This window comes from Acromyrmex echinatior, chromosome 5, assembly GCF_024713525.1.
Source record: "Acromyrmex echinatior isolate Ae372 chromosome 5, ASM2471352v2, whole genome shotgun sequence".
NCBI lineage: Eukaryota > Metazoa > Arthropoda > Insecta > Hymenoptera > Formicidae > Acromyrmex > Acromyrmex echinatior.
The window spans coordinates 6,315,788-6,332,274 of NC_141856.1; the positions used below are offsets into that span (position 1 = coordinate 6,315,788).

The 16,487-nt window shown below is 32.9% G+C and overlaps 2 protein-coding genes, 1 long non-coding RNA gene and 1 other non-coding gene across 4 annotated transcripts in view; 2 read left to right on the top strand and 2 right to left on the bottom strand.

The window, feature by feature from the left end:
* The first annotated feature begins 323 nt into the window (after positions 1–323).
* LOC147909751 (uncharacterized) lies at positions 324–5,791 on the top strand. Its single transcript, XR_015545211.1, has 2 exons — positions 324–3,250; positions 3,889–5,791. It is a non-coding gene; the product is annotated as an uncharacterized LOC147909751 (long non-coding RNA).
* TRNAL-AAG (transfer RNA leucine (anticodon AAG)) lies at positions 4,132–4,213 on the bottom strand. The gene has a single exon. It is a non-coding gene; the product is annotated as a tRNA-Leu (tRNA).
* A 1,078-nt stretch (positions 5,792–6,869) lies between the features above and the next one.
* The window catches only part of LOC105143804 (muscle-specific protein 20), a 33,649-nt gene continuing 24,031 nt past the window's right edge, over positions 6,870–16,487 (top strand). Inside the window, exon 1 of the mRNA XM_011052305.2 lies at positions 6,870–7,010. Within this exon, the coding sequence (XP_011050607.1) occupies positions 6,987–7,010 (24 nt within the window). The 5' untranslated portion in view covers positions 6,870–6,986. The remainder of the gene's footprint in view (positions 7,011–16,487) is intronic.
* On the bottom strand, positions 9,391–15,159 carry LOC105143802 (myophilin). Its single transcript, XM_011052302.2, has 4 exons — positions 15,013–15,159; positions 11,420–11,619; positions 11,213–11,333; positions 9,391–10,833 (listed from the first exon to the last, which is right to left on the bottom strand). The coding sequence occupies exons 1-4, from the start codon at positions 15,016–15,018 to the stop codon at positions 10,654–10,656; spliced, it is 507 nt and encodes a 168-aa protein (XP_011050604.1). The 5' UTR covers positions 15,019–15,159; the 3' UTR covers positions 9,391–10,653.

A 16,487-nucleotide genomic window follows, 5' to 3' on the forward strand; every position in this document is an offset into this window, starting at 1 on the left:
TTTAATTTTAGGGGAAAACGTAATAACGTTCGATCCGTTTGGGAGCTATTCCCATGGTGGCGAAGGTACGCGACTTGCGTATCGAGTATCCCAGTGTCGACGTAGACACGAGGTGTCTGAGCAACACCGTAGAAACCCGGAGTTAAAGTCGGTATTCGCGCGTACGTCGTCCTAGTCGACAACAGTGGCAACGGCGGTGGCGACGGTGGCGGGGAATCGTACGTTATTAATGCCGATTTTGGGGAAAAACGGTGTCACTGTCCCCGTGGACGACGATCCGCCGACTCTCGCGAGACGTAGACGAAAGACGGCCGCGCGTCGGTCGCAGCCGCGCGTCGCCGCGCGCGATTCTCTGGCGCGGGCGGGCGCGGCCCAGCGGGATTCGCGCCATGCTGGCGCGGCGGCTTGCCGGGCCCGGTAGCCCTGCCGAAATTTCCGTCCATGCCGGAGTCAATGAACCAATAAGCGGTGGAAAGAGATCGCCGTGGACCAATGGGATATAGTTGCGCCGTGACGATGCTTAGAGGCCCGCGCGCTCTTCCTCAAAATTGTGTCTTTCCGATCCACGGCGAACAGAAGCGGCCAGGAGTTGCGAGTACCGAGCTGGCGGCGGCCACGCTCTCAGCGCTCCTACTCGGCATTGCTGTGTCCCTGCTCGTCGCTCGGTTAAATTGTTGATTATGTCCATTCTGCTCGTTGACTGCAGATTATTCTTATGGGCTACGTGTAAATTAGCGTGTGGAGGACGAGCTGGGGTAACCGTAAGATAAGTCGACGAATCGTTTAACATCGTGCGTATAACTGAACACTTGAACTGATCGACTGCTTTTGGTGTCGTTTTAGAGGGAGTGGCTTGACACTACGACGCAGTGTATGGTGGATATGTTATGTAAGATAAGTAGCGGCAAATAGACTATGCAGCGAGATATAGCGAGAACAATGGACGTTCGTATATAGAAAGAATTGTTTTGTAAGGTTCTCGTTCAAACTGTCGAACATCTATAACGCATTAAAATATATTAGATAATCAAGTTGACAATACTCTGTACATGTATGTATACTGTATACACTTAATATTACATATTTTATTACATTATATATTATCGAATATATTATATGTATATTTCGTAAATATTATTTATTTAATAAGTCTTCTTGTTAATTTCAAGACTTAATCTGTACAGTAAAATTTTTATATTACCTTGAAATAAAAGTCTTAATCAAGCTCCGAGAATTTTTTTCATTGTGATAATAAAGGAAAATAGTTGACGTCACGCAAAAATTATGAATTAGCTTAATTAGTGGTTATAACAGTAGTATTAATTAAATTATAATTAATTGTAATCACAAAATTGTATACGTATATGTATCAAATGTAAATATACACGCGCTAATTGTGCGTGTGGTAAGTCATTGTGACATGGATCGTCGCCGTGACTACGTCGGTAATTTCCATCGAGCGGAAACATTTCGGACGAAAGTAGGTACCATAGGTAATACAAGAACGCGTACGCCAGGACGACTTTCTCGCCCTGCATGCTATTCTGGTGCGAGGAGGGGCCAAATGAGACAACCCGCGCGAATGACGCTCAACTGTACGAGAGAGGAGAAAAGCCATAGCATTTATGCTACCCTGATAATGCACGGCCTACGTACGGGATGTGAGCACGCACCGCACTTCATTGCGGTCAAAGAACTAGAAGAAGAGAATATGTAGGTGCATATAGATGTGTACGCGATGCAAAATCGTCACCCGAGATAAAAAAAATGCGAATGCGCTCCTCCGTTGTGCGTTTACGGTCGATATTCATTCACTGGGAAAAGAATAATAATTACCAAATATTGAGTAAAATAATGTTAATCAAATGTTCGCTTGATGTAACTAAACATAATTTTATTTTTTTTAATATTTAGTAATTATTAGTAAATCGTTGATTATGTTATTATATTTAGTAATACTTATCGTATTTATTATGTAAAAAAATAAAATTATTTTTTATTATATTAACCGAATATTGAATTCACTCATCGTTGTAATTATTACTATAAACTCTGTCAGTATAGTCTGTTTGTATTTTAACAGCGTTGTATTATTATTATATCTTGTATTATTAATGTTTTAAGATGCGAATACGGTTCTGTAATTGATTTAACATCTTCAGATTTACTTATAATATAATTTTAAGTCTAAAAAATGACTATGAATAACGACGTACATGAATATCGAGGGAATATTTCATCTCTCGACACGAATACGGAGATGGACAGATAAGCCTCTAACATTTCCATGTCAAATCTAACATGTCAAAACAGAATTAAATTCTCGGCTGCAGTTTCCATGATTTACAATTGGACAATTATGAAAATACATTTCACAATTGTCCAACTGTAATTCATGGCAAAATAGGTTTCGTAGCTTAATGTATTAAGTTTAACGAATAACAATAATAAATAATAATTAATAATGTAACAATAAATAAGAATAATACATTAACAATAATAAGAATAATATATTAATAATAAGAATAATTTTTTCGAATAATCAACAGTCATAATATGCGAACATATAGACAGAAAACATGTGCGCCAAATATACTCCGATACGTGCGTAACTTCATGCGTTAATATACTTGTGATCCCACACATGTATACAGTTATTGTGTGTATTCTTCTTCAGTTTATTTGTCAGCAATATTTTATTCAACATATTTACATGTGCGTATCCACGCAGAAGTATATAAGTCATCATGATGATTCTAAAATGATGACTGAAAGTCACTTTCCAATCAATTACGACTCATTTTAACACCATTTTGACATGACTTCTTTTTCCGTTTTGGGTAATAATAAATTCATTTTTTTTTTGTTACAATATATATATAATATACATATATAATAATAATAATATATGCTTGTAGACATAGCTTGATGTCCATTTATGATGTATCGAGCTAGAAGGAGCTGTTAATTGGGCGTGGTCCGTAGTAGCATCTTTTGAATGAAACCTGTATCAGGATACCACGTGGCCTCGGAGCACACTTCCGTTCTCCTTTTTCCTACGACGTCGTTATTATTATTGTTACTATATCAGTCGTGCGTTCCGTTCTCCCCTTCGCCGTTTCATAAGCGTTCAATAACGATCCCCGAAACGAGCAGGAATGGCGAGCCCCCGACGACAACAACATCAACAGGATCCCATCTGCTCGCAAGAGCATGGGGACTCCGTGAAACGAGCTTCCGTAAGGAGCATGTATGTATATGTTCCTTTGCTCCGTACATATTATATCTCGTGCTTTAGAATTCCGTCTTGTTCTCTCGAAAGCGACTCCCAGATCGCAGATAATATTTTTAATTGTTCATCACGTTACATGAAAAACAAGCGTGAATAATATATCGACAAAAGAAATAAAACGGAGTCAAAATCCTTAATTGAGATTTGTATAAATTCGCTTGCATTATTATTATGAAACGAGACATTCATCAATCAGACTTATTCTTCGTCTGAATGGCACACAATTTCTTATCGCGATTTTGAGCTTATTTTAAGATATATCCAAGAAGAACGATAAGTCTTCACATCAATATTATGTCAAAGTAACTTCAAAATAATCATTAAAAATCATTTTTCAGTCATTTACGTTAGTCATTTATTAACGTAATTTTGACGTAATTTTGACTCGTTCTGCTTGGGAACATCTCATGTAGATACGTATTATAGAAGAAGCTTATAAGAAAATTTGCCATCCCCAGAAGGAGATGAGCAAATCTAATTTATATAACGACTACTTAATTCTTGAGCTAATATTTATGCCGATTGTTCTTGATGGGCAGCTCTCTGCTCGTTCGACTCGGTCTCGAGCTCGTTAAAGTGGCCCTTTCCTTCCGCAGATGTCGCGCGCACTGAACAACCGAGACGTTAGCCTACTCGTAGCGCATGTAAGCCTGATAGGTGTGAACCACGGCGCCGCGTGCCGACGCAACCCATTGGACCTTCGAAGGAGACGCTACCATTGCGTCTCGTTAATCGCACACGACGTGCGGTCGCCACGCGCGAGGCCGCGAGGCCGCGGCTACGGCGCGCCATACAACGCGACGCGGCGTGCCATCCGCGGGTGGGAGGGAAAAAAAAAATGGCAGCGGTGGGATTCGAACCCACGCCTCCGAAGAGACTGGTGCCTTAAACCAGCGCCTTAGACCGCTCGGCCACGCTACCATTGATGAGAAGTCGATCTGTTTTTCGACTGTTCTCACGTGAAACATTCTTAGGGAAATTAGAGCACGTCTCGTCCTTAATCTCGTTCGACGCGATTGTGGAAAGACGGGAAATGGAGGGGAATGCGAAAGAAAAACAGATCTCTCATATTTCCTGAATCTATATTGTATCTGAAAAATCGGTAATATATATAACGTATAGTGATAATATTTTTGTACGTGTCTTGAGCCACAATCTTGCTTTAAAAGGCCGTAAGTCGTAGGCTGTAAGAAATTGACCAATTACGGTCGATTATTTTTCTCATATTCAATTGCGATTTAGTCAATTTCTTAAGACTTACTGTGGCTTACGGTGGACCGAGCTTATTTCTGTCTTTAAACTGTTTTTGCGCGATTTTTAGGCTTTAATTGTTAGACGTAGGGTTGAGTAAGTTAACTTTTTTTTTTAACTAAGTCAAGTTAACAACGTTGAAAATTTAATTTAAAATACAAGTTAAAATACAAGTTAATTTATAATGAAATTAATTGAATTAAAAATTAAGTTAATAAAAAAAGTAATTAAAAAGTTAAAAGTTAAATTTGTTTTTCTTTATTTTAATTTTATGATTTTATGGTTTCAGTTTTACAAATAACGGAAATGACAAATATATACTTCATTTAGAAAATACTTTATATTTTATTTACATGTTTTGTTTATATATATATTGTTTACATAGATTGTCATATGTACTGTTTGAATATTTTGTTCACATATTATTAAATTTAAGTAATACAGTCATTTCGAAATTTTCGTCGGACATCTTTCCTCGCAAGTTATCGAAAATGTGCCCTCCTGCAGCCATTCAATGTGAGTTGAAGATGGTATTGATGTGTTATATTTTAATAATAAGTAATAATAGATTTCAACCTATCAGAAATTAGATACATCGAAATACAGTTTCTGAGATTGAAATCTGGAGGTCGATTGTGTAATTTAAAATAAAATGAAAATTACAAAAGTGAAATTTACAAATTTACTAGAATATTTATAATTTCATTGGTCAACACCTAATAAATTTGCTCACTTTTGAAATTTTCACTTTATTTTAAGCTATCGCTATTGCCGCGTATTATGTGTCTGAGACTTAACTTCAAAAAAATTAAATAAAAAAATTAATAGTTACGAATAAAATGTAACTAAATAAAGTTAAAAAGTTAAGAGCCTAAAATGTGTAACTAAGTTAAGTTAAAATTAATTAACTTTTTAATTTAACTTTTATCTTTTTAACTTAGCACTATCCGATCCTAGTTAGACTTAAGCGAATTGAGCAAAAAAATTCTTATGACCTAAAAGCATAAGTTTTCTGGCCAATATATCGCACATTTACAATTTACAGCTTACAGCTTACGGCCTTTTAAAGCAAGATTGTAGACCAAACTGATATTTTTTGGGAATAAGAGTTGGAGTACTTAGATTTTTATAATATATAACGCATAAGAATATTCCTTTCCAGAAAATAAAAGACTCTGATTATTGCTTGATTTTCTTATGCACTTGTAACCTTAACGATAATTACATTCTTGCGTTTTCATTAGTGAACACTGTTTACTTTCTTATTCATTCTTCCGCTCTTTGCCCGCTTTTCTCTCCTTGTCATTCCTCTGAAAAAGAATCTGATGTCATCTGATGTTTCACCCGTGAAGGTCGCGTATATGAACGAGTTTCAAAAATTATAAAAAAAAATATCACTTTTCTCATACATCACGCCGAAACATGTGCTGTGTTTTATAGAATTTATAGTTTTATTTCTCTGTGAAAATACAAGATTCCAATTCAGTAACTCTTAAATATCAGATATTGTTATCTTGTTATATTTTTTTTCATATATAATACTTGCACAACAATATGGACTATCAAAATAATTACGTAAGACGCTCAAATTAATTGCTAGAATGTTAAAATATTTTGCAACATTGCTTATCATGCTTGAGATTCCCATCTGGTTATTTTAATAGTAAATAAAATTATTTTATTTAGCTAAATTTTTAAATGCATCGAGAAAATCGTTTTTTTCGCCTTTCTTCGTAAAGGCATTAATTAATTTCAAAGAATTAAAATTACATGACATTGTATTATAATTGAATAAACTTTTAAAAGCACCATCCATATTTTGATTGTAAATTTTAATAGACAAATTTCAATCTGTAAAAAATAATTAAAGTACAAGTTCGACTTTTATAATAATAAAAATTCAATGTTAAAGCTTTAACAGATATATAAAACTTTTGTTTAATTTTTATATAATCCGGAACAAAAAAATTATTATGTTTTTTGAAAAACTACTAATGAAAGAATTAAAATTCATGTTGCCGGCGGAGGATTAATAACAATAATTCAAATTTGCAGATGTAACATAAAAAAATATAATTGAACGAGTTCGGAAGATTAAGTCCCAATAAAATGTTGGGAAATGATACATTGATATGATTCCGATTATCATTTTCATCGTTCGGTCGGCAAGTTCCATCCACAATATATATTCCCTACCCCCTGCAGGCATTCCCGATGAATCTCGCTCGTGTCTGGAGTAAGTGGTGAGTAAGTGATCCATATATAGACGCGCCCCCACGTTCCACCAACACGTATACGCACCTGTCACGCATATATACGCAGCGCGACCGCAGTGGAGCGCACTTTTTGTGCTTGAGCTTGAGCTACGGTGGAGAGGCTCTGTGTACGGAGTGCGGAAAATAATTTTTCGGAGAGGAGACCCGACGAGACCTGAAGATCCGCCATGCCTGGACGCCCACTTTGGCAGGTAAGCGACGCGCCATTTCTTGGAAATCGGAGCGCGATAGGGATTCAGGCCGTATCTCTCTTTTCTTTAATGTCGTCCATTTTCGACTCCGACGATTATTATTTTATTGCATTTTATTACAGACACTTCATACCGTAAATTATATTACGGAAAGAAATAATGTTTTGCAATTACAAATAGGAATAAATAAATTTGGCAATTACTACGATATTCTAGGATAATTGTTTTTTTTTGATAAATTAAGGATTTTTATAAATTAAACAGCTCTATTTACAGACTAAAACGTTAAATGCTTTTCATTTAATTGTTCAATTATTTTATGCTACTTATTGTTAGTTGAAAGGTTATACTTCGTATGATAACGCAAATGATAACAAAGTATTCCTCTATAAAATAATAACACTAACAATAAGTAAGAGATTAAGATTACGAGAAAATTATAAAGAAATATTAGGAAAGTTTGAAAAAAATTTATTTCCTTTCAACTTTTGATTTTTATAAATTTGGTGCGTAACAAATCAAAGCGCACTTAAAAACATGCGTTAAAACTGATTAATATGATGGTTAATTTCTATTTTATTTTGCGATAGAAATTTTACATGGAGAAAATTTTCTTTTAAAATTTACCGTGAAAATAATAGTTGTACAATACAATATTTTAAAGATTTTTATGCACTTCAGTAAAATTGATCAAACTTATTTTATACTTTGTAGTTTTATTAATGAATGAGAGAGATTTACATTTAAAAATTCTTCAAAATACAATGTCATCCCGATTATCATATTTTCAGAGTACTTTAAGAACAAATTCTTTCCGTGTATAAATATCACGTAAACAAGATAGATTTTAGATAGATTTCTCTATATATTGCTCTTACATATTTTTAAAAACCTCTGAAAGTTTGAAGAAGAAACTTTTCTATTTCAAAGCTATGACTCATACTTACGTCAATCTGTAAGATTTTCGTCGATCTACGTACTAAGACGCTCCTTTCAGGAAACACTTTCAACATTATGAATCATTAACCAAAATTTATCATCGTTCGTGCTTCCTTTAAGAAAGCAAATAATTTTCAAACGTACTGTCGAACACGGAATGATTTAAAATACGCCCAAATAATCTTCTTCCGAATCTTCTTTTGATATCAAATTTCAGAGTAAACAAATCTTTATGCAATACTACGTAAATCACGTTAATAGATCGGTAATCAATGATCCAATAAAAATACTATAATAATAATAATCAATTAATTATATATATATATATTGTGTTAATATATATATATATATTAACACAAATTCTTTTAAAACGCCAGCAATTGCTGATGAAGAACTGAAACACATAAGAGATTCTTTTCTCGTGATAGGACAACTCCATTTCGGAATAAAGTGATATTTTGTGATTCGGGTCCAGCAGCGATCTTCGTGTATGCCACGGTGATCCAGAAATAAACTGAAAGGCACTCGGATTTGCCAAGGAAAGCAAAAGTTACATAGGAATTAAATTTTACCGCGCCAGAAACATATACGTTGGCACAAAACGAGCTTATTAGCTTCCACGAAAAACTCAGAAAAGTGTGTCACAGATGACGTGATCGCGAGTTCCTGATTTATTTACAAACAGTGGATATTTTTATACCCCGCGTGGGTGCAAAGAATAGCACGACGCGAGGGAAGATAAATCGTGATGGAAGATAGACACAGAAATGCAAGAAAAATCCTTTGTTCGATACGCGCTGCAGCGCATAAAACAAAACATAATGACAAAATGCATAGTATTTGGTTTATTGAAAAAATTTAAAAGAGCATCTTTAAATGTTTCAAAAATGCAGATAAGAATAAGAATATAATATAAAACATTTTAATATCTTAAAATTAAATTAACTTCTTTTTACAGTGCTCGACTAGATTTCTTTCTAATAATTGACAACTGTGTTGTAAAAGAAAAATATACATGTAAATAGAAAGATACGTCAGATTTTATTAATATTCTTTGTGTCGTAGCTTTTGTAAACTATTATATTTGCGTTTATAATTGCAACTTTCTTCAACGACGTTTTGACTCAATGTATGGTATTTCACATTTAATTTTATTACCCTAGAATTACTAGTGAATATTACATGAAATTGGCTTAATTCCAAATGCAATGTCAGTATTTCTAAGAACAGTTTCCTCGATCATTACATTCGTTTGCCTTAATCGTTCGTACCATTAGCATAACTTTCCGAAACTTATTTAGCCTATATATATATATATATATATATATATATTTCCATGCGCATGCGACGCGTTTTAAAATAGTGATAAATTTTACTTACAGAATAGATTGCATAAATTAACGAGAATGATAAGATGGAAGTTACAGAAAATAATATATAATTTTCTGAAAGATGTATGTATATGGATTTATTTATTCATAAATTACACACGTATATAATTCGAATAATGATACAAATTTGTAGAATCTTGCTAATTTATAAAAAAAAGTACAAATTTATAAAGTTTAATTTATATAAGGTATATAAGGTAGATGCACATTTGTGACATAATTTAAAATCGCGAAAGATTATAAAAATAAAGCTGGTAATCATATTGTAAAACTTAAAAACTATTTCTAAATAGTATTCTAAATTTGTAAATGTTAGTTGGATCTTTTGCCTGTCAGTACGTGTAGTATAACGTGTGTTGAGTTACGTGTATGTGTCTGTAGCTTTACGTGCATGTAGCTTGTGTTTATGTGTTTGTTTAATTGTATCTTTTTTAGTTTTTAATTTATATCTTTAATATTCATATTTTCTTTGACACATCTTGTTATATTAACGTTAATAATATAACAAGACATAAATATTATTAATATTTTATTTCAAAATCGACAATGAATACGTATGTATGTAATTACTTGTATTTGTATAATGTACTGTATTATGTTTAATATATAAAAATTGCGTGTGATTGTGTATAAAAGTTGTTTGTGTAAATGATATATTGTTTGTGTATATATACTAATGTATATGTATATGTAATGGAAATTAGGATTTTTCATAAAATATAAAGCGCGTTTGTACGATATCATAAATGACACACACGGATAGAGTTCGGACTTACATTTACATGCAAATTACAACTGTTACGAATTGGTATAAAAAATATATTCTTCCATGACTAGATAGAAAATTAATATTGCTATACATTATTAATATTTGATATAGAAAAAAGAATAAAATAATGAATAAATTAATTGTTAAACATCGGTACCTAAAGATTGACTAAAGAAGATAAGTGAAGTTAATAATAAATACTGTAGAGATGCGTATATATTCGCGACAGTATGAAAGAAATGATTATTCTTATAAAGAAAGTAGTGTCAACACAAATTATTCGATCTCATTTATGCCAATAATAACCGGTGATAAAAAACAGATCGGTTATTTGCAATTTTTTACGGACTTCATAAATTTGACAAATATACTTTAAAGCGTAATATCCTTATTATTTCACACACACATTTAATACGCGCGGTTAAAAAATGCGACTTATTTCAATATTTTTATTATATCATATTTCCCGTGTTCGGTAGTCTAACCAGTCATTGCAGACGTATATGATACAGATGTGTGTTAATTCATTTCTATAAAAAAAAATTTACATATGTCGAGTGTTTCCAAAGCCACCGTGACCAGCCTGGCTGGCACCCTTATTGTATCCCATCTGAAGACCCAGGTGACCCTCGCTAGCACGAAGCTGATCATCAGAGAAGGTTCTCTTGTTCTCTTCCGCCATTTTCGGTCCTAAACTTGGCCCGGTCCACTCATGTTTCTGCGTCTATTTACAAAAACATTTACTCCAATTAAATTTCACAAATACTTATTAATTAATTAGAGATATAAATGAACTGTGGCAAATTATGCTGTGCTAATTTTACATGTATCAAATGGAAAGTTTTAATTTTTTCCTTTGTATATAAAAACTTCTACTATTTTCTATATTTAAGATATGTAAAAAGTGTTTATTTTTTTAAGTTAATAAAAAACCCGATATTTTCTAAAAATTTAAATATAAATATCCGTTTCATTGAAAGTTTCTTTATTATATTTTTTTTTATATCACTAAAAATATATTGTGAATAACAAATATTTTGTTTTAATTTTAATTTTAATTATGATTTTAATAATCAATCAAACTATTATTGCGAACTACTCACGAGTCTGCCTAAGGCATATAAGCAGAGGGTGACTTGAGGGATGTTGCGTTTCTCGAAGAGATCAGCTGTTTGAAAAATTTCTTCTTGTGGGACACCGTAGTTTTTGATCGCCGCTTGGAATCTATTGACAGTAATAAAAAATATATAAAGTTTTATAAAAATCGTTATATGAAGTAAGATAAAGAAAGGTAGTTTGCTCTCGCTTACCTTTGAATATTTTCCATAAGCTGGAAATTGGTGCCCTTACTTTGAATCTTTTTGACCGATCCGGGCGCAAGTTTGTTGATTAAATTACAAAGGATCACACCATCTTTTAAAATGTCATCGTAGTTTCCTGGTGGGAGCTTTTCGCCTAACACAGCTTCGATCCAGGCGAGGACCTCGGCTTCCTGTTCCTTATTACGAGCCTGTGAAAGAATGTAATATAACTATAATATATATTAATATAAATTAACTTTTCATACAAACGCGTGTCAGCACGATTATTTTTAACACTATTTTTTATCTCATTGCTGTCTAATGTTTATTTCTACCAAGATTAACTCTAATTTCTGTTCAATTCATTTTTCATTTTTTTCCTAGATTTTCTTTCTAAAAATTAGAAAATAATAAAGAATGAGTTAACCCCAAATTAATCTATACATTGGAAATGGACATAAAATTTATCGTAGTTCCCACGTGGACTGTGCATGTGAGCATCATAAGTATTTAGTGGATGTCTTAAAAATGACTGTATCAGAAATAGACCACGGTGAGTGGCGGTGTAGGATTACTCGCGTAAAGTCCAACATCGAAAATAAAATACGGCGACTGATGTCTTGGCTTTTACGAAAACTGGCAAAACGGTGTTAAACTGTCGAACATCTGTCTGGCTCGTCCGCGTGCATTTAGTTTACAATAAATTGCAATTTTAATTCAGATATACAATAGAGAATTCAGCGAATGAATTGGTACAAAAGTTTTTATGTTAAGAATGTATAATTATTATAATATGTACTATTATTAATGTTATTATTTCCAGAAATAATGATATTATATGTACATTAAATCTTCACATAAAAAATAATAGCAATATACATATATATTTCCATATGCTTGTACATTGAAAAAAGAATTTAGTAATATGTAAATAATATTACCAAATCGTTTGATAATATTTATTAAATATTTAGGAAAAATAAAATTATTTTTGGTTACATATTAATCCAACATTTAATTGACATTATTTCATCAAACAACCAAACTCTTATTACCAAACTCTTTTTTAGTGTATAATTAGTTTCGCTTTAATCAGACGCATAAATTTCACAACAATTTCACGGCAAATGTTTTGAAAAACGAATATAACATTTTAATAGCTTTCACGAGTTCCGAATTTCTAACGTTCACAGGAGACAATTTATGACTCGAGCAGCTGCCTGACGTAAACGGAATCTGGCATCTCTCAGTCGAAGCTGTAAATCAGTATTTATAGCAAAATTAAATGGTAACCCTGAAAAGCCGTTGATTCAAAGCGAATTCGGCGCGCGATAAACACCGTTGTGATTGTTTCGCGCCTCGCAATTCGCTCATCCATGCGATATTTTGGGAGAGGTGTTGTTTAGATATCGACGATATAGATACAATGAACTTATGCAATTTTGTAATAACATCGCGATGGGAAGCGCAGTTGCACAAGTTTATAATCTACTTTCGGCCATGTGGTTTTAGACAAAACTCTTCCGAATACAATGAAGGCGACTTTAATTGATCCTAATTGAGCGATGATGTGCATGATACATTACAATTCGCTCATGATTGTGCGCGGTAAATGCACGTTTAGTTATTTTTAGTCATTTATGCCCGTTTCTGAATTATGCTCATTATAGATTAACTTTAATCTCGATTCAACTTATTCTTTCCTTTTAACTCTTAAGAATCAGAAAAAGATGATGAGTTAATTAATCAAGATTAAAATTAAACACTACATTGATAGAAACGGGCATGAATGTAATTATTTTTAGTTCGGCAATATAATGTATTACATTTGTTACGAATGTAACATTTACTAGCAAAGCTAACAGTATTGCAAAGCTAAAACTTGAATTTATAAAATCGGAATTGTGCAAACGTCGAGCAACAAATTTTTTTTTTTTAAGACATTAATAAAGTAGACGATAATACGAATTATCCACAATGTTCTGGCAAAAAGTTGGCAATTTTCGCTGCGCTGATGTTGGCCACAAGATTGGCAGTAATGTCTTCGAATTTGTACGCCGCGAAGCTGCGTCGACTCAGAATTTCCAACTTCTTATCTGCAAAGTGTCAGACCGGCCGAGGCAACGTGTTCCCCGTCGCATCCACTCGGGATGATATTTTAAGATCCATTTTCAAGGGGAGCGGCTTCCGTTCGTGCGAGCGCGCCCTCGTCGTTTCCGAGGACGTTTCGACGCGTTTTGTGACGCGGACGCCGCGCACTAAATTTAAAGCTGAATTAGATGGGCCCTCGTAAAATCCACAACTTTAGCGAATTGGTGCACCTGTGCCGGCTTGATTTATCGCCAACCAATGCCGGAGACGCATCGCGGCGTGTTGCCTCGACGCATGAATCGGATATTACGATTGAGCGTAACGTAGCGGGCAGAATCCAGAAATTCCGCACACGCGGGATTTCATAAATCCAGAGCCGCTTGTGTAATAAATTGCGATATGAAATTGTGCCGTATATAATGATTAATTCGAACACGGAGATAATAAACGATGGCCGTTGAATGAATGAATAAAATGAATAAGCTAGGATGTATGTAATAATAAAAAATTAAAGGAAATGTGTAAATTTCTCCCAAGCAAAACAATAAATCATTATGATATCAAAATGATGTCAAAATGACCCCAAAATGATTAAAAATCATTTTTCAATCATTTCCGATTCATTTTAATATCATTTTGACGTTATAATTTGTTGCTTTATTTGGGCTAAATCTATTATTTTAATAAATCGGTTATTTCAGATCTTTATAAATGCAACATTCTTTAACTTTTTAATTAAACAGCTTGTCTACATTTAACGTATTAACAGTTAACGAATAATATTAATCTTTTAAAAATAATAATTTTTGGCAATAATGATAATTTAAATAAGGATTAAATAATTATATTGCAAATTTTCTTCTTGTGTAAGAAAGACAGAAATAGTTATTAAGCCTCCCTGTAGCAAACCACGCCCAAATTTATTGAAGCTTCTCGTTAAGCTATCCATTGATTCATTATATATTTGTTTTGGTTCTATAGCTTTTTGAGATCACATCGAAGAGTATGCGTTGCATAACGTTATTTATGTTAGGATATAAATACACCGGATGTAGACGAGAAAGACATACATCAAAGAAGAACACTGACGTAAAACGATGTATCAGAATGATGGATTGAATCGCAACTATAAATACTGTAAGAGTCATATGTTAAAAGCTTTTGAATGGATAATATCGGATTGCTATAATTAAACAATAAAAAATGTATTTTTATAATCCATGTCCATTACAAGATATATTCGTAACAACATTACAGAATATTACTTTAATTGTTCCTTTATTTAAAAAAATATATGAAAGTTCTGATCGTGATTTTTGCACGTTTCATCGATGTCAAGTCATAAACTTCATATTATTTTACTTTTATCTACTTACTATAAAAAAAATAGATGTATATTAAAATGTGAGTTTTTTACTAAAAATGTCACGCGAGAATCGAATCACGATTAATCGTCACCGGAGTGTAAAAAAAAAAGAGGTAGCGTCTCTCTTGCCTATAAGGAAACGTACCGGCATTCTGTTGTTGCGTTGTTTCCTCGGCGACGGTGACTTTTCCGGATTGCGTGTGACTTTGAAACTTCGATGATGTCGAGTAGAAACTAAATCGGACGCCGCGCGTCGCGACGCTATATGGCATCATCCCCTCCGCCGATACTTAAGTGCTTTTGGCTTGTTGCCTAGTTTTTGGGTGGGTATTCCCACACCCCCGCTTGTAACCAGATTGTGACACCGCGGCCCTATTTACAGGACACGGTATGACCCTAAATTAAATTAGGATTCGTTTGGACAGATCCGCGGGAAAGTTATCTTGGCATTGCAGACGCATCGTATCTTATATTACAATATATTTTATAACAGGCACTAAAAGCGACGAACAAAACAGTGGCAGACAAAAATTCTGGTAAGAAGGAAAAAATAAAAAGTATAATAAATTATTTTATTCATAACTTCCAGATAATATAAATTTCATGTGTGAGATTTGTTAGAAATATGAATAAGTTTACACTAAAAGAATGTTCTAAATTTTAATAAATATTTGTATACAGTACTAACTAAATATTTATTAAATGTAAACATATTTATTTGGTAGAGAAGAACTATTAATTTGATTTAAGATGATTAATTTGATCATTTCTTTTATTAAATAAATTTATTAATTGTAAATATTCAATAGTTAATATTATTTAAACAAATATTTATTAAAATTTAATAAATTTTTTTAACGTACCTATAAAATTAATTAAGAGACCAATATATGTATAAGTGTATCTTTTTCCAATTAAATTATGAAGATTATTTTTAGCAGAATTTCGTGATTTAACAAGTTAGAAATTTTTTTTACTGACAGCTGCATGACATCTGATGTCGCATTCTATTTTTAACACACACACACACACACACACACACACACACACACACACACACACACACACACATATATATATATACAGCGTATATTCTATGAATCCTAATCTTAAATTTTCAAACGCGCTTTAGCGTTAATTGATAAATAATTTAAAATGCATAAAAAGGTCCAATTCAGCGACTCGCTTATATGTACAACTTGTATTATGGTATTCAATTTAGGTCGCACATTAGCTGTGAGACTTATTCTTGCGTTACAATCAATATAACATGTTTAAAGAGCGACAGAAAGAGGACGAAAAATACATATAGTTTTAAAAATATTTGAACTTTATTTTTCACTTTAAAAAGTGAGTTAAAATATTTTCAGACATTAGTTTATCGCTTAATATTGAAATAGATAAAAATAGATAAAAATAGAATATTTACTTTCAATAAGACATTTATTTTCGATTTGTCTAAATAGATAAACAAATAGCGAGATATAACTGAAAGCAAACTCGAAGCTGCGCATTACGAAAATATCACTTGCGACTTTTAACGAGTTAGTCATCTTATGGAATATATTTCCGCGAAACGGAAAAATTCGACCAAGTGGGTGCAATTTGCCGCGTATGTTT

Excerpts from the sequence above, each read along its gene's own strand:
- LOC105143802 (XM_011052302.2), bottom strand. Across the intron at positions 11,334-11,419 it reads CTTATGGAAAATATTCAAAG|ATTCCAAGCGGCGATCAAAA; the intron begins GTAAGCGAGAGC and ends TACTGTCAATAG. Across the intron at positions 10,834-11,212 it reads TATATGCCTTAGGCAGACTC|ACGCAGAAACATGAGTGGAC; the intron begins GTGAGTAGTTCG and ends TTTTGTAAATAG.